This window comes from Clupea harengus, chromosome 20 (genome assembly GCF_900700415.2).
Source record: "Clupea harengus chromosome 20, Ch_v2.0.2, whole genome shotgun sequence".
Taxonomy (NCBI): Eukaryota; Metazoa; Chordata; class Actinopteri; order Clupeiformes; family Clupeidae; genus Clupea; species Clupea harengus.
This window is the reverse complement of record NC_045171.1, coordinates 12,498,443-12,522,645: the sequence shown is the minus strand read 5'-3', so window position 1 is coordinate 12,522,645 and position 24,203 is coordinate 12,498,443. Positions and strand designations below refer to the sequence as shown.

Sequence of the window (24,203 nt, the reverse complement as noted above, 5' to 3'; positions counted from 1 at the left end):
GATCTTTTAAGATAAATTCGACTGAATGAAAATGTCTCATCCGACGGCTAGGTTACAACCTCTTTAGTGTCTGATGTGTGAGTTGAGAGAGGACATGGGTGCGCTGCCCCTCCCTCCCAATACTTCGTATCGTTGGAATCTAAACTGACAAAAGTTCGAATTTTAAAGGCACATAGGCAGCATTCGGTCAATGACATGACATTATCTGTAAGAAACATTAAAATAAAGTGGTACCACATGTAGGCCTACAGGCTTACAGTTAAATACTGGTCATGATGAAGGGACGGCTGTGTCATTCATAGCAATTCATATATCATTGGTAAAAAAAAAAAAACGCCACGAACAAGCATACACTACTAAACATTTCAGAATAAATTTGCAAATGCATGTAGCCTAGGCCCTATTCTATTTAGTAACGTTAGCATGTAACATTAGCCTGTGTCAAGCAAGTTTATTTTTAAAGCCTAGTTAGCAAACAATGTAAATAATGTCTTTATGACTTATTATTCAAGCAGCAATGCTTAATATGAAAACTACTTGGCCTAAGTAATCCAAGTGGAAGCTGCTTGGCGCATATAGGTTACACACCACACGAAGGAGAAAATAGCCTGAATATGTAGTTTATAAAACATTCCTTCCCCCACCCCTACCCCTGGTTCGGGCTTGATAACACAGCAGTCACAAGCCGATGTCGGTAGCAACTGGGCCTACATCAAATTGAGTGTAGCAGCTGCTAGAAGTTCACGCGAAGCCACTCCAGTTAGCCTACTATTTAAACTCACAGTAAACTATGTCCATACAGTTAGTCTACCTACAGTTAAGCTTAGTTATCAATTAAAGCTATTAAGATAAAGAGCCACTACTAATGCAATTTCTCAAAAAAAGCACAAGAGCGATTGATAACGGCCTCGAATAGCATAGCGTGGAGCTGGCTGGGCAGACTCATTTCTTGAGTTAACTCCTTAGAAGTAGGCCAAGTGGGCTACTAAACGTCAGGCACATGGAAGCAATTGTATTGAACATGACTGGGCCGCATCCTGAAATTCTCGTAATGGTTGACAACCAGCAATACGCCTCTATTTAATGAAGCTTTTTAGTTCTAACTGGTTTTATTTTAACCGTTGCCTTGTAGACAACTCCTAACCTTTAGGCCACATCTCGACAACGTAACCAAAGTGAAAACCCTTAGAAAGATCGACTTAAACAACGGCGTAGACACCCTCGTGACCACCAAAAGGTTGATTTTCATCCCCGATTGCCCAATTATAAAGTAACACATCACAAAAGTGATACCACAGGATTCACAGGTGCAAATCCGACAAATTATATAACCTTGCTCAGGGCTCCTTGGCCATCTGTTTCTCTGGATCTTCCAACTGTAATTACATGTGTATATGTAAGTTTCCATATGTTCCATGTATAATGAAACTATCCTTAGTCTCATAATTTCTTTTTCTTCATTTAAATATCATTTATTGTTTTTTTCCTTAAATTTCAAACAAAACATCATTGATTGTCAACACAAAATCTAGCTTAGCACCAGTACAATAAAACTGTACCTTCGCTTGTTAAAATACTGTCTGCAATGAGAGGGGAACAAAAACCAATCTCTGGGCAAAATGACCATTTGTACATTTCAAATAAAGCACCAACCATACAAAGCCATTTTCCATATATCATTTTTCAAATACACAAAAAAGGTCAAATATATTAATGACTATTAAATTAAGCACAAATGACAATTTAACAGTGTAAAGAAGACAAAAAATATATATCACACACACACACACACTCACTCCATTTTTTTGGAGTCTGTTCGCCAACTGGATGGGGGTGGTTTGGATGGAAAGATGGGAGAGTGACAGTTGTTGAATCCAGGGGTGGATTGTTTTCCAACCCTCTTGCAAGTGTTGCAGCAGAGCAAAGTGCAGGTTTCAGTGTTGACTGAATGTGTTTCGTTTTTTGTTTGTTTGTTTTTGGAGTGGGGGATGTCTGAAAAAAGATCACCATAAGTCCATTTCATGAGGTGAACAAGAACAAAATTTGAGGATGACAAGGATGATGTCTTGGAATCTGCAGTTAGACAAGCTCATAAACCGTCATATTTATTTGATCTGCCAGATTTGTGAATGACTCCAAAAAATTCGCATCATGTCATATTTCAAGAATGATTCTCCTATAAATGCACTGCAAACAAAATGAGGAGAGAATGAAAGCATTAAAAAAACAAAGCTTAGTGTCAACTAAAATATGTGTAATATGACTGAAACCATGAAATAGAGAAGTGGAGATCGGTAGGTCCGGGTGAAGAACATGGGTGTCATCTAAATCTAAATGGCCTGCTTTAACTCTAAAGTCATAATAATAAAAAAAATGGCGTCCAAATGTCCCATTGTCACTGATTTCAAAATGACTGCATCAGCGAAAGCAGGAGAGCCAACAATTCCTTAGTCATCTCTTAAATCAGCCCTCGAAGATGTTTGAGACACAAACTGCTTATTGTGGGCATTAAGGTAAGGCCGGATAGCTTTATAATTCTCTCCTCAAATAAATACAACCCTGCAGAACTGCTTTAAAAAAAAAAAAGATGTTTTACAGGAACAAATTTAGAAGCACGGTAGGCGAGTGCAAGGCGGCACAATCCTTTCATCAATCCAGTCCCCTCAGCACAGGGTGAGGCTGGGGGAGGCTATTTTGATTTCAGATGAGGTGGCACGCGGCTGTCTTCTCGCTCCCTGGGTCTTCCCGGAACGCCGGGTTCACACAGGTTTACCGTCAGCCATCTGGCTCAGTGGCCTTTCTTGCCACAGTGAGCTGAAAGTAAGCTCCTTAGCTGCACACAAGAGTTGACCAATTAAAAAAAAAAAAAAAAAAAAAAAATATCACAACAAAGAAAGCCTTGGATTATCTCCCCAGAAGAAGAAAAAAAAAAACATAACACAATCGGAAAACAAAACCCCCACAAAACAAATATAAAGCATACATTACGACCAAATGTGTTCACCCTGCTGGCAAGATATACATACAGAATATATTTACAAGTACACATATGGATTATTATAAAACTGCAGGTTGGAGTTTTAATTGTCAGGGCATGAAAAATTACCTACAGAAGGTAACCTGAAAGTTGCTCCCCAACACCATCCATCCCTCCCCATCAATCCTTCAGTGGCATTGCCAAAAGAAGTGACATCTCTGACCACTTACCCCTGACCCCTGCTTTTTACAATACAGAAGTCAGAGGTCAACAGTGAGCCTGTGAAAAAACAAAACAAAAAACAAAAAAATTCTCCTCTGGAGTAGCTGAAACATAGAAAGTGCTGGTACTGGTTAACAGGAAACTGGTTGCCATAGTATAACCCCCCTCCCCCACATACACACACACACACACACACACACACACACACACACACACACACACACACACACACACACACACACACACACACACACACCATAACCCCACACGGGATACACTCGTCTTTTCCCAAGGTCACACTAACGGACGGCACTTCAGTCACAGATTCATTTTGATCTAATGCTCTCTGGGGGAGCCTGGAGAAAGAGTAAGGTCGAGGTCTGGCAGGGTTTGGGTTCAAGGTTTAGGTGCGGCTCGGGTTCGGTGGGGGTGGGTGAGGGGTACAGCTACCGACTACACAGTCTGCTGCTGTCACTCCTCCTCTTTCTCCTCTCACGCTCTTCTTCCACTCTCTCCTTCTCCTCCGCCTCCTCATCGTCCTCGTCTTCTGCTCGGAGGAGCTGGAGGGAGGAGCCTAGTAGTCCTTGTAGCTCAGGCACGCAGCGCACGAGGTCCACCAGCACGCCTGTCTCGTCTCCTTCCTCCTCCTCTTCCTTCTCCTCCCTCTCCTCATCTTCCTCATCCGTATGCGCCTCCGAGGGCGCCGAGTTAGTCTGGCTGATGGACACTTGCTTTTTCAGCTCCACCTTCGGGATGCTCGCCACCTCCAAGTGTGGGTACCGTGCCCGGAAGATCCGAGCCGACATCTTCAGCCGCTTTAGGACATCAGACAACAGGAACCAGTTGCAGAACCTGCATGGGTCAAAGTTCACGCTCATTCATACACAACTTTATTTATACACTCCCTAAAAAATATAGTGTGTGACAAAGTTATTTCAGAAAGTCTAACCCTCACATATGAAATGTATTACCTGAAAACCTCTGAGATCAGTCTCTCATTTAAACTTAATTATGGAGGCAAAATGTGTAATGATGTTGGAGGTGAAAGCATATTACTGAAGACATTTGGGATCTGCAGCTCTGGTAAACATAAATATGGACCCTAACACTACACAAATGTAATCAGAGATATGCCCTCCTGTTAAGTACTGGCTTATAAGGGACTCACCCTTGTGCCAGTGCTACTTGGACTTGGTAGCAGGGCAGGAGTGGCTCAGAGGAGAACTCAAACATCAGGCAGTCTGCGTCTGAATCCTCGTCTCGACCCGGCTCCCTCCTCTCCTCCCCACCGTCCTCTTCATCAGGCCCAGACAGCAAGAAGTCCCAGCACGGGTCCTCGTCCGTTTCTGGCAAGGCGATGAGAAGGAGATCACATCACCCAGTGGATTATTGCAACTCATACCTCATGTTTCCAACGTGCCTAACACTCCCTCTAGTGGATGGTTCATATTTGGTTCAACATCGCCAAAAAGGTGACAAACCATTCCCTCATCGAGAACACATGGTCAGTGCGAAGGGATGGAGACACAGGAAATTTCACGGTACTATATCAAATTACATAATTTTTGTTGTTGTTTGTTGTTTTGTTTTGCTTTTCTTCTTAGGGTGCCTATCGTAATATCTGGCTGGGGACTACAGTTGAAAATTTGCCTTTTTGGCTAACTCTGGCATATTTACAGTAATGGTCATTAATGTGCACTGTCTCTGTTAATAGATCAATAAAATAGATCAATAAAAATAATGAAAATGACGGCGGTTTAATCTTGTGATAGCCTGCGCAGTGACAGGGATGAAGCGGTAAAATAAGTGTCTCCCTGAAGTGGAATGAAACAACAAGACAAGTAAGTCTCACCGAACACCGCGCTGCTATAGAACTCCCACGGAAGGCTTGGGTCCTGGTCAGTGCGTACCTCCAAGTCAGTAAAATACTCTGCCGAAGAGCAAACCCGGGGTTAATGACTTCAGAACAGCAACATGACCCCACATCAAAATACTCCACAAGGTAATGCCAGAGTGAAGCAAAACATATAACCATACCAGATTTACCGATATACCCCCATGAGGTACCTGCATTGTTAGAATATACTAATGTTGAGAAGATATATATATATATATAATAAGAAATAATACAAGACAATAACCTGGATAGCGCTGACTAATGCAAAGCAAATTGAATCCAATTCCAACAAGCACTGCATAATACGCATTGAAAATTGTATGGATTTTTTTCATGCTTTTAAATACAGACATAAGTGAAATAATATCTGTTGAATTGGGCTTTCTTGTATTTTGCATGGATATCAACTGAACTGTGTTTTAACTGTCTGTGTTTTTAGAACAGGAGACACAGACTTTCATGACATAACTTTAAAATCAAGCAACATGCTGAAGCCTCACACCTTTGAGAAAGCTCTTCATCGTGGGGCTCTGGGCCAGTTTGGTCACAGTCTGTCCAGAATAGGTGGCCAGTGTGGGGTCAGCCCCGTGGTTGAGCAGAATCCACGCGGCAGGGAGGTTATCAGCCGCCACCGCATCATGAATCGGCCTACAACACATGCATGTTAACACACATGCATGCACTCCATGTACAACTACAGCTTGATTTCATTGACAGGAAATACACTTTCATAGACACTCACAATCTGTGCATATTTGGTTAAAATACGTGAATTTCAACAACTTGCCACCATAGCTATGCAGCTGAACCATAAAAAACTGGGTCAAGATAACTACAGGAAAAAACTAAAACACAATTTCACACAGCTTCAACTGTATACAGAGCTCATGTCAGTCTAAAATATGGAACAAACTCAGTTTGTTTCAAATACCTAATACATAGCCAGGGTCACACACAAAGGATGGCAGTTGTCTTTAATGCGTCCTACCACCACTCACCGTGTGCCATCCTGGGCGCTGCAGTTGACGTCAGCCCCATGCTCCAGGAGCAGTTGCACTATATGGGTCCAACCACGGGCACACGCCTCGTGGAGCGCTGTGTACCCAGCGTTGTCACGACGATTGACCTCCTGTGTGTCTTTCTCCAGGCAATAAAGAACCACATCCTACAGTAAAAGAGCAGAGAATGAGGTTCCAGAGAGTGAACACCCGCTGCAGATTATGACTTTTACTATCTTAATTAGTTTGTAGGGAAGACTGTGGGTGTATAAAATATGCAGACAGTGGCAGCTGAACTGGCAGAGGTGTACCTGGTAGCCCAGGCGGGCGGCCCTTTGAAGCAAAGTCTCCCCCGCGTTTTTATTGACAATCAGCCGCCGGACCTCGGGGGGCACTGGGCGACCTGGGGGCGATTCAGGAGCCCCTCCTCCCTTCCCTGAAGCGGCTCTCTTGACGGGCACCGGCGAGGACGGCCCCTTGGGGGAGGCCAAAGGGCCCCCTGGTTTCTTAGCCACAGGGCTCTCTTCGTCCTTGACCAAGCTTCCGCGTTTGGTCTTCAGCTAGGGATGGGGAGAGGCAGGGGAAGGAGTGGAAAAAGAATGAATTCAAAGAATGAGTGTGAGCGTGAGCAGAGGATGCGTCATCACAAAAGACGGTCGGCACACAGGCTGCGCTAAGTGAAGTGGCCCGCCTCATGGGAGAGAGCGGGAGGAATAAAACCACTGTCCTGTAGTGACTATTTATGCCACAGGGGGGCAGCACAATACCAACTGTGTCACCCATTCGCTCACCCCACACACAGGATCGAGACTTTAACTGGATGCAATCGGGGTAACGATTAACTGCCTTTACTACTACTCACCTTTTTCTGGTCTTCGGAGTCAGTGATTAAGTGCTTGCTCTTGAATTTCCTCTTCCCTGCCGGCTTGTCGGTAGACTCTGTGGGGGTCTGACCATCCTGGCGCCGGACGGACCCGGAGCGTGTGAACAGAGGTCTGCGGGGACTGAGGTCCGGGCTGGGTGAACGGCAGGTCAACGTGGCACTGAGTCGTGGGTACATGCCAGTCCTCGCATCTGTGACAACATAGCACATCAGTCAGCAGAGGGCCGCAGGGCTCACAAATATAAAGGGATGCGATGTTTTTCCTTAGGACTATGAACGTCATGTTGAACAACACAGAAAAACTCAAGACACATACATTCCTGCATTTGCAAATGTCACTAAGTGATATATCCAGACAATATGCTCTATATCAACAGGAGGTTTGCTTCCCATGGAAAACTATTCTTCCCTTTGCTTTTTTAGGCAACCTTTGCTAGACATGATATTTCATGCCAGAGAAATTTCATTTATTTCCAGATGGAGTTTTTAAAATATGCAGTATTAATCCATGTTAATGCCTAATCACTGCTCTGAACCAAATAATCCATTTAAAACTTCATTTAAATGATTGAGGTAACTGAGAAGAGAGCACCTACCTGTTCCCATTCGAGCGCTCTGTCTGGTAGAGGTGTACCTCTCTTCCTTCTCTCCGTCCACAGCCTTATGCTTGTCTGTGATGTACTCCCCATTCTGGTACTTCCTGTTCCTGCATCGCCGTCTCTTCTTCATGGAAGGCGTCTCTGTCTCGGTGGCCGGGGCTGGCCTCACCTTCACCAGGTCGGCATCCTCCGGCAGCGGGTTTAGTCGTGGCCTGCCCCTTGGTCTGCGGACGGGGACCGAAGGAGTACTAGCCGGAGGCGGAGGTGTGGCCGCAGGGGGATCTGGGGGGGGAGGAGGGGGTAGAGGGGGGACCGGGGCAGCAAAGCTCCAGTCACTCCGCAGCGTCTCCTCAGAGCGCCGTCTGCCTCTCCTCGGCCTGGAGCTAGGGGTGTCGAGGGAGGCGGGTGTCTCCTTGCCCGGCTGACTGGGGCTGCTGTGGGACGTCTGCTTCTCTGAGGAGCCCCTGGGGCTGGTGGCAGGGGTGCGCTCACCACCTGTGGGACACGAACACCACAGGAACTCTAAAGAATGCCTTTTATTCCAACAAACAGGCTTAACTTAGAGCAACGAATATATCACTGCTCAGATCTGCGTATCATCATGGTATCTAATCTCTATCCCAACACTTTTCTTTCTGGTTGCGGAAAGTTGGCCCAACTCAGTGAACTGAGTTTCCTCAGGTGAATCCTTCACAAGAAACATCTAAAAATCCATCTCTTCTGCAGCAGCCACTATACCTCTATATCAGTATGATACTTAATCAATCGGCACTTGCACGTAGCTACAGTAGCTATCTCACTTGCAAGCCACTTGGGATAAATTAAATTAATTACATGTGAAACCTGCAATGTATGTGTGTGTGTCATAAATATATATATATATATATATATATTTTTATATTTATATAAAGATGTGGATCTGTTATGGAATCCCAGCACTACTAGCTCTAAAAATGTCTGGTATAAGAGTGCACTGCATTTCTAGGCCCTGTTAATTCTGTCAGACTAGTGAATTACCTGCTTTGCTGGAAGCTGATCCAGGAGTCTCTGGTGCTGAGGCGTTCTTCCCCTTACGCCGCTTTGCTCCCTCCTCTGGCTGAGGGGCGGAGGCCTTTTCCTCACAGCCCTGGTCCAGTGCTGGGGGCAGCACCTTCCTCTGTGGCAGCAACACAAGCAGACAAGACAGGCTATGGCAGGTGGATGCACACTGAAATGGCCGTGCTTCTAGCGAGGAGGTCTTTAGATTCACTTGCTCATTTCTCATGTGTAGAATACAGAAAATGCATCAAAGGATTTGGTACAGTTTAACACACATATATATATATATATTTTTTGTCCATATGAAAACTTGCATTATTTAGCGTATTATGTTGGCCTGGGTAAGGTTAACAGTTTATTCATTAAGCTGTTTAGTAGAACAAAATAAGTAACACTAATCAAAACACTGCTTAAATAACAATGCAAAAACATTTCTATTAAGACACTTCTGACAAAGTAGTTTTTTTCACTCACTTGGTAAATTCACTGGGTATTATAAATATATTAAAATATGCTCTTGTGCAAAATTATTATGCCTGTAATCAATCAACAAAAATGGCATTTGTGTGCTGTTTTTACTCAATTAAACTGAACTGCCTTGCAACTGCAATACAACTACAATATAACTAAACAAAGCCATTTGTGTCTGTTATGTAAATGTAGAAAATCTTATATGTTGTTTCACCCAACTGCACACGTGATTTAAAATAATAATTTAAATAACAAAAATTAGAAATGTAAATATTTTCAAATGTACAATAATCAAAAGAAAAAAGGTCTATTACTTTTTAGAAAATATCCATACTATGAAATATAGAAAAAGTTATTTAAGTGAAATTCATAGAAATACAGAGACTGAAAAACAGAATTTTGTCTGTTAATGTTGCTTGATGCAAGTCATTGTAATCCAATTTACTATTATAACAACAGAGCAAAATTACATAGTTTGATTACAGTCCTGCTGTACTTTTGAATAGGCATGTAAAAAACCCATCAAAGCTCGCAGAGATTAAATAAGCAGAACTCACCTTCTTTAGAAGACTCCCTTGCTTCACATTAGGGCTGACCTTGTCTAGTGGTCTCTTAGGCGGAGTCTTCTTCGGCCTCTCTGGTGTTGCTTTCTCCTTCCCTGGCTTTTTCGGACTGGCCTTCTTCTGTTTGCCCGTGGCGCTTCTTTCACTGAAAGGGGAGCCCTCTTTGGTGCCGTTGGTTCTCCTCTCCACTTTTGTCTCTATTGCACTTTGACCCTGGAGCATCGACAGTGCCTTTATTTGTGACGAGGGGTCCTTCTGGGCTGATAACTTCTCATCTTTCTCCTTCTCTCCTGCTGTTTTTTCAGCTACGTCTTTCTCCATCTCCTCCCTGCTACCCTGACTGCCACCACTAGACAACTGGCTTGGCCGGGAATTTTTGCTGGGCACTTCGCTTTCCTTGCTGGCCTTGCTCTCCTCTGCCTTCCCATGCTTTTCCGTACTAGTCTCTCTCTGCCCTGCAGCTAGCAGTTTCTCAGGACGTCTGCTGGTTTGCACGGGCTCCCCTGGAAAGGAGGTTCTCTCAGGCTTTGAGTCTCTCCTCTCCACTGGTCTGAAAGGTGGGATTCCAGCAGTGGCTGGCTGCTGCAACTGAGAATTCTGGCACCCTGTGAGAGAGCTTATCTCTGTTCTCCGAGACCCAACAGAGGACAGACCGCAGTAAGCCTCGCCAGTGAGTGCTGTAGTCTCTAGGGCCTTCTGCTTGACAATGGACTCCAAGTTGGACAGAGGAGACTTGTTATTTTTCCCCCATTTCTCATCTTCCAGCTTGGGAGGAGGGTGGAACACCGTTCCCTCACAGCTAGCTGCTGCCTTGTTTTTGGGACTTCCCTGGATGGCCTTTCGCTGGATTGAGGTCCCCTGAGGGAGAACAGCAGGTTTTTCCCACAGTGGCTTGATGCCAGCTGGAGGGTAAGGGATTGGGGCAGACTTACCGCTGGCAGACTTTCGATGGAGATGCGAGTTGGCCGGAGGTGAAAGACCTGAGGGAAGAGTGTCCTTGGATGGATATGCCTGTGCTCCAATGGAGCTAGTGCTGTTTGGGTGTTTGATGCTTTTGCTGTGTTGGGTGTTCTTCGCTGCAAATGGTGACTCCTTCCCAAGGGGAGAAAGCTGCTCCCCTTGGTCCACAATGGAGATGGTTTCCTGCTTAGCAAAACTCTGGAGGTCTTCTACAAAAGCTGCCCCTTTGCCATCTTTGCTGCGTAGAGTTGAAGCTAGAATTGGACTGGCAACACCAACATAGGTCCCAGGTATGGTGTTGATAGCACCTTGGGGTGAATGTTTGGACCAAGATGTTGCTGGCTCAAGTGTTTGATGATTGAACAGCTTGGATGAGGGTGGCTTTGGATTGGAGCCATTTCTCTGGTTGTCGGGTAGAACGGAATAAGGAGCTGAACCAAAACCGGTGGCCTGGGTCCTTTTCACGGCATTTGGGACGTGCTTTTGACCATCATCAACAGGACGATGCTCGGTGGCAAGTGCAGGGTTGTTCTGGATATCACTGCTGTTGCTCTTCTGTCGTTTGGACTTGGAGGACAGATCCAGAGGTACGTCCCTCTCCTCAACAGAGCATCCAACAGTGTGCTCCTCTGTGGCAGATGGAGACTTCAGTTTCAAATATGCTAAAGGTGTCTTATCAACACTACGGTAAGGAGGACCTTTATCCATGAGGTTTAGCAGCTTAGTTTGAGTGGTAACACTGGCCAGTGCAGGGCTGCAACAGATGGCAGCAGAGGGCGAGATAGTAAAGCGTGTTGGGTGTGCAGAGCTGGGTGGTTGGGGCTGGATTGGGACGGTGATGCTGGGGGAGACTGCAGAAGCAGGGGGAGTCTTCTGCTCTGCTCCCAGTTTAGAGTTTTTGCTGCTGGATGCATCGCATCTCAGCTTTGTTGAGGGCGGTCTCTTTTCGGAGGCAGGGCCTCGCCCCGCCTGAAAGTGGTATGGGTACGTGTGCAGCAGAGGGGCCACACCCGAGCTCTGGGAGTTCTGGGGGTTTTGCTGGGCACCCTCAGGTACTTTCTGGAACTGGCTGGCCGTGGCTTTTCTCAGTGCAGCGATCTGCCCAGTCCCAGGAGGCAGGGTGATCTTACAGAGTGGAGAGGTGAAATTGGTGGAGGAGAGGAACAGTGTGGAGCACTGGAAGCCCGGGGGCAGGCTGATGACTGAGGGGGCTGGAGGGCTGCTCTTCTTATTCAAGCTTATCCCCCCACGACTGGCATTCACAGGGCCCTCCACGCCAGCCTTCTTCCCACCAGTCCACGAGTGAGGAGGGTAGACCCCCGCTCCACCGTCGGCCTTGGCCTTGTGGCACTCTGCTCTCTCGTGTAAAGTGGAATTCATGGCTGGCGAGCCCGAAACAGGAGTGTTATGGGCCTTCTGGGAAGGGGGAAGGGCGTCAGAGCAGTGGTTGGAGTGAGTGGCCTCGGAACACGCATCCGGTGTCTTGCAGTCTGGGGCAGTTCTCAGTTTTCCCTGCTGGCTATGCGGCACGTCTCCTCTGAGCTCAGGCGGCAGCGTCTGCGGGGGGTTGCCCACCATGGTACCGGACGCCCTGGTCGGAGCTCTGCTCTCTCTGCTCACAGTACCTCCATCCCCTATATTCATTGGAGAGGGATCCACCTGTAGAAATACACAGAGCTACAAGCTGATCTCAACTGAATTTTTTTTTCCAAAGGATGATTTGTTTGCTTTTTTGCTATTTTTACAAAGCCCCAGCCATCTAGAGCAATAATCTTTGTCATTACATCAACATGTTAATACAGCATTCATTTAAAACTAATTTCACACAAATGACATAGTCTGTTTGTATTTCAATCGGGTTGGCTTTTTTATCAAGCTATGTTCTTACAGATTTGGCTTTTTATCTAGTAATAGAACATAAAAAAAAAACTTTTATTAATTTAATTTAATTTAATTTAATTTAATTTAATTTAATTTAATAAATAATTAAATAAATATATATATACCTGCATATGCGTTCTTTTAACACTGCATTCCTCAATGGTGGAGGGACTTCAAGTGCAAACTGAAGGGAAATGTCCTCTGTGTATGGGGCCAAGCGCTGAAAAATAAATTAATAAACCTGAAAACTCATAAACACTATGCCAAAACTGATGAAATCTTAATCTCAGACTATTGCGATAACGGAAGTGGTAGAGACAACAACCTTGGACTGTACATAAAAGCAGAAAGATGTTAATAATTCTATTCATCTTGCTCCATTGAAATGACAAACATCCACTGTGCATTGTGTTGTCCCGCCAAAGCAATTAGTTCATATACATAAACATTTAAAAACATGTCGTTAATTAACTGGGAGAATAGGTTTGCAGCCCTTCAACTAATTGTGTAATCACTGTCATCTCTTCACAGGAAAAATAAAATCAAGAATTATGTTACGACCAACAGTGACTCATTTCTTAATACATTCCTTTACTCCTTCATTTCACTGCATATTTTCATGGGATCTTCAAGGGTATGACTGTCTAGGGGCAGTTGACCTTAATGCCCCAGGAGGGGCAAGGGTATGACTGTCCAGGGGCAGCTGACCTTAATGCCCCAGGAGGGTGCAACCCAGAGCAGTGCAGAAACTACACATTTCAGAGGGGCCGTAAGTCCTAAATGAAGGTGCGTAACAAACCCAGATCTCAAGATGTGTTATCAAACATACACTACACAACATTTGTCACATAGTTGAAACACAGTTTTCTCCACAATTTTCAGAGTTTGTGTAAAAAAAAAAAATTGTACTAGCATTTTTACACAGAATGTTTGGTGAAATACTGACAAAAAACATGAAGGGAAATTACTGGATTGCAAAAACATCGTGGGAATCAATTTTCACACTGTGTAACAAGCAATGCTTCACAGCAAGAGATGACTACCAAACTTCCTCTGAGTGAGAAATGGTTCCTTACAATAGATGTCACAATTTCCTAAAAGTTTTAATTCAGTGCAGGAATGGACATACAGTATACGCTACATGATTCACATTGAGAAGCAGAACAGAGCAGGACATCACCTTCCTGCAATACTTTTTAATGCCCCCACACATATAAATTAAAACACCACCAAGAGGAATAAAAGCAACACTGGGAAAGCCTTCTACAATCAAATACAAAGTCATATGTGACAGCTTCATGACAAGGGACTGCAATTTTTTAAGATAAGATGTGCCATGTTTCTAAAAAATATATATGTTGTTTTTCTTAAACACAACTCACTTAACAAACCTGTGGAGCCCTCTGCAATCATAACAGTGCCAAGGCTCGACTCCAAAAACAATCTCCTCAGCTTCTGCACTCTCCCTTTGCTTCTCACTCCTGACCCTGAACGTGTCTGTGACAGCCAGCACTAGAGGAAGGTGGGTGGAGGTGAGTGTACATCTGTGATCAGTGTGTAGAGAGGAATGGCCACAGCCTCATTCACAGAACCACAGAACAAGGGCCGAGCAGCAGAGCAAAGCAGGAAATGACATGAGAAGAGAAGCTTTAGGGAACAAAACCCATCTTCATCATAGCAATCGGGGAGAGAGAGCACACAAGAGAGAGATAGCAGGGTAGAAATCAACTGCTACAGCCCTCTCAAATCATCCTGGAAAGACTACGCCTCTCTCTGGGTTAATTGCAGGGCCAATTAAGGATATGTGATCATAGAGGTGGGCTAAAATATGACTCTGTCCAGTACTGGCTGCTGTGGTCTTCCACCTTCAGCGTAACTAAAGAGAGGACTGGTGAGGTTGTTATGGAAATATAAACCAGAATGGCATATAAAGATGTCTCAATATTAATTACACGCTAAACAATTAAAATTTCAAACAAAACACCAGACAAAATAAAAAGATTCCCTCCACAAAAGACAACGTGATCCGTTAGGTTGACAGCGCTCTTTTGAGAATAGGCATTTGACGATGAACAGCCCGAGCAATTAGTACGCGAGAACCTGTCCTCTCGATATGGAAACACCACATTGTTGGCATCGTTTCCCCAGAGTCCAAAAATCTACATCCCCTCGCATAAGTCATGTATGCATGTATGTACGTATGTATGTATCCCCCGTCGGTGTTTGTTTGTTTGTTTGTGTGTGTAGGCTAGTTCCCCTCTATATAATGTTGTCTTCTCGTGATGGACTATGCCGAGGGGAAAGCAATACTCATCAAACTGACCCGTCGGCTAACTAGAAGACAGGAGATCACTTAGACATATAGGTCACCATAGCGTATAGAATGCACTCTCTTATATCAACGTGAAGTAGCTGCAGCTACAGAGGGTAAAGTAGAGTAAGTTGATCCACTGGAGAAAAGGATCATTTGTTTTTGTCGGGTAATCAAAAGGATCAGTCTTCCCATATTATATTGGTGTCACTGAATCCGTAGCCTATAAGCATCATTAAGATGTCTGGTTTCTATAATCTATATTAAAATATAGAGGTTCACGCCACTGAATAAATGATATATCCATGTCCACAGTGTCCAGAAAACCCAAGTGCTTTCCTCTAGACCGGAGCTGCTCGATCCCTCCCGGTCAGTCAGCAGCGCAGCCTGAAGCCCATATGCACAAAGGAGACGCATCCGAGTGACAAGTCTGCGATAGATGATGCAGAAAACATAGTCACGGTCGACGACAGACGAGTGGTCTATATTAGGAAGAATTATTCGGACGTGAGGGTAGGCCAATAGGGTGATTAGAAATGGTCTTTTCGTGACTATATTTTTTGCTCAAACTCTGACCAGCCCACTCGCTCGTTCGGGCTGGCGAACAATCGTATCACACAATACGAGGGCACGCCAGTTCTCAGGTGAAACGATATGTTCAGTCAGTCAAACCGTGGTGCAAATACTCAGTTTCGGCAGTGATCACATCTATTAGAAAGGTGTGCTGCATAGGTTCTCGTGTGTTTCTGGGGAGATATCTGGAACTAGACGATTGCCAAACAGGATTTCCTTTGCTAAATCGAACACATCGTAGATGCACACACTCGCAAGACCACAATGAGCCAAACTACACGACACGTTCCCCCAATACGTTGGCCAACATCAACGCAGCGCCAAATAGCCCTGAGCAAACATTCCAAACTCCAATAACCATCTTTTTCAATCCGTCAATAAGACCACGAGGCCGGACAGTCTTTATGACGTCTTTGCTGATAATAAGCTCGTAAGGAAAAGACGAGTGAATGTCAGACAATATCAAGAGGTTGACATCGCCCGCATGAGGAAACATCGCACTTTGCCTGCCTCTCGTGCTCATTCCCTCGTGAAGTGTTAGAAAACTAACTGAATGTTTAACAACAATGCAGCACTCAACTTATTATTAACTAGTAACTGTAACGCGTGCGACACACTGAGAACAACATGTAACCTTACTTAGCCTAGATGTTGGAAATAACACGAACAAATTTCAGATCCCTGCGCAGCGAAGTCTCCCCGAAGCGACTATCGGTCTGCATTACACATTGCTGGGCAATGTTAAGACAAGCCGTCTCCGACTGTGTGACACGAAAAATGTCTAAGACAGTCTCTAAACGGCCCATATCTTGGCGTCTCTGTATTCAAAAATAATAAGACCCAGACGACATAGACCACAAGCGATTTCTTTCGTCTACAACACTGAATAATTCCAAAAGGTAATTAGCGAGCCAGATAACGATGTCAAATTGCAGAACAACCACCAACCCGTTCGTCCTGTGTACAGAAGATATGCATATATCAGGAGATGTGCGAATTTCACGTTTCTGTTTCTTGGCCGTTGCAGTCCACTAATCTCGTCGGTTTTCGGTTCTGAAAGTCCGGGGGGGTTTCGCCAAGACAGTCCGTACCGTATCTGTCTCTGGTCTGGTGGGAGAGAGGGGCAGATGGAGGATTTTCAAAATGGGATTTGTAGTATTCCGTTACACACGCCCTAGCTCCGGCAACCATAAGAAGGGAGGAGTAGGGACTGCAGGTACCAGCATGCAATGCTACAGTCCAGCCGCTCAAGGGGAAAGGGGATCGCAACGGTGCGCTAAACTGAGAAAGCTTAGCTAAGTAGCAAAGTGAAAATACATATAGTATTCGCTGGACCATCCCATTTTAACGAATTGACTTGTGAGCTAAATAAATAGACAGCAGAGTAGGCTACCCAAACACTTCTATTTTACAGATAGACAAGGCAACATATGGTGAACATCTCCAAGGGGTCAAACAAACACATACACACATTAAAAGAGTTTGAGGGAGGTAGAGGTGGTGTGTCCAAACATTGCAACGTAATTAACCACATGCGGAGGCGAAGACGTGGTGAGGGTGAAGATAAGATCCCTATAGCAATCCTCCTGGTGTTCTTTCCACTCACATAATCAACGGACTACATGTTGCTTTCCCGACAGGGGTTTAGTGATGCCTCTATTGTAGCTCCTGTGAGACTTCTAACGCAAACACAGTCAAAAGCATTAACCTCAAAATGTGACCCAAGTCGATGAGAAGTTGAAATAGGCCTAACCTGTCTTCGCAACTCTCTGTTAAACTTCAGCCAATTCATCCAGTCATGGCAACCCCCACTGCCATTCGAAAAACGAATGTCTGAGCGGGGAATTTCCATGAAAAATACTTAATTAAACAACCAACTGGCCTCACGAGCCACAAGTTCAACAAACTCCCCTCTGATTATATGAGCCTGGATATTGTGCAAAGGGATTTGATATTTATAATGTAGAGTGTTTGAAGGTTCATACAAAGACATCGGACTGACCAAATGACTGAAGCACTGAATTATAAAGGTTCTAGGAGTAAATGCTGATGAAGGGTCATGTACATTCATAGCAAAAAGTGTTCTCTGTATTCTAGTAGTATTCTGCATAGTTCGTTTTCATGTTTTATTTCAGTGAAGACCCGAGTTATTTTCTTTTCAATTTGAAACAGCCATTACTATAAATAATGAGCCAACCTATCCATTTTTACTTAATATTTCTAACATTATTGATATACCGATACAATCGTGGCATAAAGAAAAACCTTCAAATCTTATGATAATTTAATATGGGCATCTTAGTTATTAATATGAATAATACCTATAGTATGTAGTATTTCTTTCATAACCACAGGACGGGATTTTAGGATCATTATAGTGCCCCTGTACATAAGTGCCAAGCACCACTGATTCAAAGCAACAGTCTCAGATGATCATTTAAATATGTGTATTTTAGGCGTTAATAATACCCAGGCCTGCCATGTGTGCTTGGGTCCGGTGACAAGATGATCTCCAAAGGCCCCCAAACCCCCTCCCTCCTCGACCTGCCCAGACCTGAGATCAGTAACTGGCCATAAAGCACAACCCATGTTCCATTTACACACAGCAAAACAGCTCCTCTCCCACACACTATTTAATCATAGACCTTTGCACGAGCCCCCCCTGGGCCTTGGTCCGAGGTCATGTGTACCCGTTGACCCCCACCCCCACCCCTTGACAGCAGGCCTGATAATACCTACATGTATTACTTTATTCAGAACCACAAGTCAGGAAGTGCCAAGCATAACTGACACAATGCAACAGTCTCAGATCTGTCAACAGTGCCAAAGTGATCCAACACACACACTTTACTCTGTCTGAATTCCCTGCTTCAACACTGACTTGTCATCCAGTTAAAATCTCCAATCAATGATGTTGGTTCTCCCATGTTCCCTCAAGGTTTTCTTCATTACTAAAGCATATTTAATGAAAATGGGGCCCACTTTATCTTCATTTTAACTTTTTTTTTTACAATATCCAAAGTGTTATTGTGGAAGTGTGCTTTTGGAATTGTAATAGTACCTCTTTTCATTTGTTCATTTTGTATAGTCTCAAAACTGTTAACACAGGTTTCAGAACCAAAATGTAATGGACAGCTGTAAGTTAAATAAAATGTTACTTTCATCTGTGTGAACACAACTGTTGTACACAATGTACACAACTGCTAAATCAGAAATCAATTGGCAGGGATAGATCAATTAAACAAAAGACAAGATCTTGTCAGGAGAGGGGAAGGCCAAGTTGGAGACACCCAGGACCTGGCATTTAGCATAGCATATGTTCAAGACCTCTGGTTCTGCCACAAAAACTCAATGTACCAGACTTAGACAATGGTGCAGTATCACACAATCTGTCTATTCAATCACTAAGACAGAATTAGTCATAATTAGGGGGGGTATGAGCCATCTCATGAAATGATTACAAGTATCTTATGAGCAAGAATACAATTAATACTATTTCTATACTATATTTGAAAGTCTATAGTATACATACAGCAAGATTCTGTTTTGACCCTATGACAACTGAGAGGTCCTGTATTGAGAGGGCAAAAACAATGATAGCGTGAATACAGCTTAGATCTACTGTCTCAGGAATATATCTTGAGCCGGCTGAATCGTAAACCACTTTCTGGCCATTACATGGATCTGTTTATAATCCCCCCCCCCCCCCCCCCCCCCAAACGCCTCCCTACAGTCTCTTAACACTGACCTTCACTCCCTTATTCTACTTCTTCTTTCATCCTGTTGTGTTCTCTCTTCCTTAGGTCCTGTCTGCCTCATTGCAGTGTTTTGCATCACATTTACCCCACCTTTATCATCACACCAAGCCACTGAACCACACAGACCTCAACCAGCCAGTAAATTATATGTCCATGCCAAGCATGCCATGTGATGTCACCATAAGCATCACCATTCCAAACTGTATGTAGTATGTAGGCTACTCCAAATCCAAAGTCTACTAGAATTCTCACAGGGACAAATCAACCAGAGATTTCCCACCTCAACTTTTTTTCTTATTGAATCAATATGACGGAACAATCCCAAATGTTAAAGCCATGGGGGAATTATGTGGGGGGGGATTCGAAGACGGAATTCGAATTCGAAGTCGGAATTCCATAGTTTAAAGTCGGAAGTTTCAACAAGAACACCCCCCTGAAGTTGGAATTCCAACTCAGAAAGTCGGATAATGCTAACCAACCCCGACTTCAGAATCCAAGATGGCGGCCCCGCGCAGCCATTGTGTCTCATTACATCAGTTGTATACAGACTACTGTCTAACTTCAATCTGTGGACATATTGCTATGGTGTTTCTATGCGCAAAATACTGCATAATGCGTTGTTATCAACTGGTATTGCTAACATCTGGTAACAATGGCTAACAACAACAATTGGTATTGCATTTGTTTTCCGACTTGTTACTGGAACGTGGCCAACTCGGGTGTGACATAATTCCCTGCTGTAAGTTCGATCTTTCGTAGTAAATGGAACGCACCATAAATCAGCAATATTCACCGATCTTATGTCGCCCTGGGCATAAGTTGGACTATTTTTGACCACCAGAGGCCACCAAAAACTATTTAGGATATTCTGTTAAGGCCAGTTCAGACCAAAGATTCGCAATGAGACTAATTGCAGCTACTTGAATCCAGCAACTTGCTGCAACTTGTCTGGGAGTTCAAACCGCTGCGACTGCTTGCAACAGCACCAATGGTTCCAGAACAATGCCTTTGTTAAACCACTCATTGTAGCCGGATATGAGCTAGCTAGCTGGTTAGTTAGCCTGCAAAGTTAGCTAACTAGCGGACTAGCCAATAGTCAGTCGAATTGCGTTTCTTTTTGTGACTTTTCTGGCTGATGTTGTACAAACACTGTTGTCAAATCAAGTTAATAAGTAGTTCTGTCTCTCCTCTGACCAAAACTCTCTTAAGATGCTGTGTCTTGACTGACTTAGTGACAACACGTCACAAAAGCCGTGAGGTACAGGTGTTGTAAAACCTTACAACTGCAATTTGACACAACAAATCTTTTGCAACTGCATCAGACAGTGAATTTGAAATAAAGTGAATTACAGTGAATTTGAAATAAAAGTTACCTTTACTACATATTTTTAGGTGAAAGGTGCCTATTGGAATGTCTTGATGTGGAATACAACCTTTAATAAACAGGTTATTTTAAGGAATTTCATTAATTTACTTTACTATATTTTAGATGTATTTGCATTATTTATACACCAGATTGTGTTCTTTATATGAATTTATATGAATTTTCTTACCATGTGTCTCACATATGATTTGTTATTGTTGAACATATGCTAAATTTGACATTTTCATTCTGGAGCCATCTTTACAGGCCAGTTTTTACCAGATTAAATCACCTATGGCCTTTAAACTGCACAGATACCCACAAAAGTTTGTTTTACAGCAGGAAATATCCTTACTTACTCATATACCCTTTGAGCAGTGGATGCTTAAACTTTTAGAGAAAGACATTTTGAGGGGCTGTATGTGACAAAAATCCCTATAAAATGACCAGAACTGAACATAACCTTGCAGATGAAGTATAATTGATATATATGTACCCATAAGCAGAGTCATAGTAAACAACATTTATAAGTATCCCCCTCCCATATTTGGGGTTTATTCCATCATACTGATTCATCTTCCACCAGAAAAGAATAAACAAAAAATTGAGGTGGGGTAATTAAACTGGATGAATCAACATGGAATAGACCCACAAGACTTGAAAGTCAAGGACAACAGTTGCAAACTTACCCCAAATGAGAATGCTATTAGTGAAGGTAACCTTTTCTGAGCACCTGCATGTTTGCAATATATTGTCCCCAGAAATGTAACATTGATGCCATATATAGTGTGTTGATAATTCTGTGATATATGCAGTGGAAAAGACTTCACTGCAGTTCTGTGAGCCCAAAATTCTCACATTTTTTTGTGTAATTGTTAGATATGTGTGACCTAGCACCAATATCCAGTTAGTGAAGTCACAATTCGGTCATCATTTAAATTAACATGGTCGAGTTAACAGTCCGCAGCATGTCCACAATGGAAACAACAGAACAGAACAACACAAGGGTTTCCCCAAACACATATGCATATGCAGGTATTGTCTAAACCAGTGAGATTAAAGATGTAAATCATGTTTTGTGTGTGTGTTTTGCATAGCCTACTAATTCAGACAAAACAGTCTCAGCCTATGTGCAAGGTCAAGTATGGAAGAGTAGTGGGGCTGTAAAGGGGGCGCAGAGATTCGCTGCCACAGGGGCAGTTTCACACACCTTGACACCAAATGTTTACACCAGGAAAGAACATGACGGAGACGCGGGAGGTCAATAGGCCAATTGTGCTGAGAAAGCAAGTGTAACAAACAAACGGCATTTACAGGGCATCGCTTTTATAGCCAGTTGTGGGTTTGTCAGATACGGAATAACTTTTCGACTTTTTATGCAGCAACGGAGGGAATGCCAATCATGACTATCAAAATAAACAATTCTTCCAAACGATGACCTATTTCTCCGAACTCGGCTACTGAGTGCACCACCGATTTTTTTTTTAATGTAGGCTAATGACTTGGTGGATAAAGCGAATCCGTAAAGTAGCTATAGCTTATTATGCAGGTTGTGGTGGTGCCGTCGACAGGCGCGAAGGGCTAAATAAATAGGCTATATTAGCCTATTTGGAGGTTATCAGACTTCATGACAGTCTGTTGTGTCAGCGATAGCATGGCTGGCATGACACATAAACGTTACGAAGTATTTTGATAAACCACCGAAAGGACACGGTCAAACGTAACGATCTCTAACTGAAGGTGAGAATGCACCGTTGCCTGTTTGTTGGTCCGCAGACCTCACGTGCACAACGTTAGCAGGAACTAGATTTACCCGAGTCCGCTAAATGGCAGGCAAACCGAGGCATGCGATCCCGGCAGTGACCGACTGCGCGAAGCTTCCCCAATTATCGAGGATAGCCTACCCCGCTACTTGTCGAACATTTGAAGTCAATAGCTTGGTCTACTTCAGTTATGCAGGCTGAAGGGAACTATTTTTATATTGTCTTGTAAACCTGATACATAAACAACAATACAAAGTCCCACGTCTGAGCCCGACTGGATTAGACAGCATCATTTTAATATGGTCCAAGGCCTTATCGGTGTCTGTGTTCCAGCCTACACAAAAACAGAACGACCAAAATATCGCATAATATGATCAATGACCAGAAAGACAAATCTAGATCCGGCTGATAAGCTATAGCCAAGACTATGATGATGGCCCAGCCCAGTGTTAGAATTACATTCGTGTACTGAGAAAACTCATAATTGTCTGAAAAACTCTTCTCCAGCCTAAACTGCAGAGATCAAATTGCAAAACTAAACCACTGAGTTAGTATTTAACCCAGTCTAACGGATCGACCAACCAAACCCCCACTGTTGGCTAACTTACTCTTCAATAGGCTACCCTACCTATAGATGACAGGTTGAATGTGGGATGCAACGATGTCTGATGCAGACGCGTTGAAAATAAGCAACGGTCACATGCGGTAGTTAACGAGCACAGTCAGCTCATTCCCAGTCAGTGCAGTAGCCTATTTACTTCATTCGTCTGGGTTTCTTAAAATTCTCAATAATATAGTTCACCTCCGACACACGTTTAGGCTACCCTGAAATTCGAGTAGAACTGCCCTCAATAGTTGTTGGTTATTGTGTAACCCCCTTTCGATGCGTCTAAACATATCAAGTCATATTTCTGTAACCGTGAGTTGAGTTTAGGGTACTCGTATGAAAGTATAAAGTTTACAGAGTTGACAGTCGCCCTCCATGGCGTTGTGCAATGCCCCCTTTAATGCCCCCTCGCTCGCCAGTAGCGCCTTTGTTATTAGTAATCGCATGGTATTGCGCCGCCTTACCTTACGCCCCAAATGGATTCCCTTTGGGTTTTCAAGTGAGTCTGAATCACCTGTACAAGATGAGGAATTCGAAGTTGCGACTTTCGGCTCGGGTTGGAGTGTGGTTTTCAAGTGTATTTAATCCGGTGTGAAATTTGGGTTTCTCTGCTCGATCTTCCCTCTTCGCCAGTTTTCAGACCGCAGCAGCTGGAGAGGAAAATCGCGGACCCTGGGTCCTAAAGCCTGCTCACTCCCGGCTACAGGTGAATAAATGCAGGTTGAGGCCGTCCGGACACATGCAGGCTTCGGTAGGGTAAATCGTTAATGGCTTTGAAAACATACAAAATCCCTTAACATCAGTATCATCAAAACGACCCAAGTCATCAAACTTTAGTAAGCGCTAGAAATCTGAGGCAATTAACCTACACTTCATGCACATGGAATTTTAAAGATCATGATGTAGGCTCTTTTTTTAGCTTCCAGTATCTTAAATCACCAGCACTCCAATCTGACAAAACAAACAAACAAACAAACAAGCAGACAAATAATTTTCACCCAGCAACTATCTCAAAGTAATAACATTTCAGGCCCATCCTCAACTATATTGGCTAACTAAATAAGCAAAAACACTTTATCCTATAGTGACTGTGTTCTGCCTTTATCTTAAAGGGAAACAGATTATGATACTTTTATAATCATATGACTTAATTCATAAATCGTATTACTTATACTTATATGGCATAATTATCACAACCGCATCGTTGTCTATTAAATTGGACAGCAAAATAGTAGGCCATATTGCAGACTTGGATACTGCTGTGTATATAAGGATGATGCTAAATGAATGTGCACCGCGTCGAAGTTCTGATATTGCTGCCTCGATAAATTGTGCTGTT

General features: G+C 43.5%; 1 protein-coding gene across 4 annotated transcripts; it reads right to left on the bottom strand.

Annotated features, from left to right (window-relative positions):
- Positions 1-1,446: 1,446 nt before the first annotated feature.
- bcorl1 (BCL6 corepressor-like 1) lies at positions 1,447-23,565 on the bottom strand. 4 transcript variants are annotated; one of them, XM_031587075.2, is made up of 12 exons: positions 23,329-23,565; positions 12,615-12,709; positions 9,643-12,267; positions 8,594-8,732; positions 7,574-8,071; positions 6,957-7,168; positions 6,406-6,654; positions 6,095-6,261; positions 5,599-5,744; positions 5,052-5,129; positions 4,368-4,545; positions 1,447-4,051 (listed from the first exon to the last, which is right to left on the bottom strand). In XM_031587075.2, the coding sequence occupies exons 2-12, from the start codon at positions 12,618-12,620 to the stop codon at positions 3,646-3,648; spliced, it is 4,704 nt and encodes a 1,567-aa protein (XP_031442935.1). In that variant the 5' UTR covers positions 12,621-12,709; positions 23,329-23,565; the 3' UTR covers positions 1,447-3,645. The 4 variants fall into 4 exon arrangements, with proteins under 4 accessions (XP_031442935.1, XP_042566705.1, XP_031442933.1 ...); XM_042710771.1 differs by lacking the exon at positions 23,329-23,565 and adding an exon at positions 13,872-16,525; XM_031587073.1 differs by lacking the exon at positions 23,329-23,565 and adding an exon at positions 16,013-16,525.
- Between the last annotated feature and the right edge of the window lie 638 nt (positions 23,566-24,203).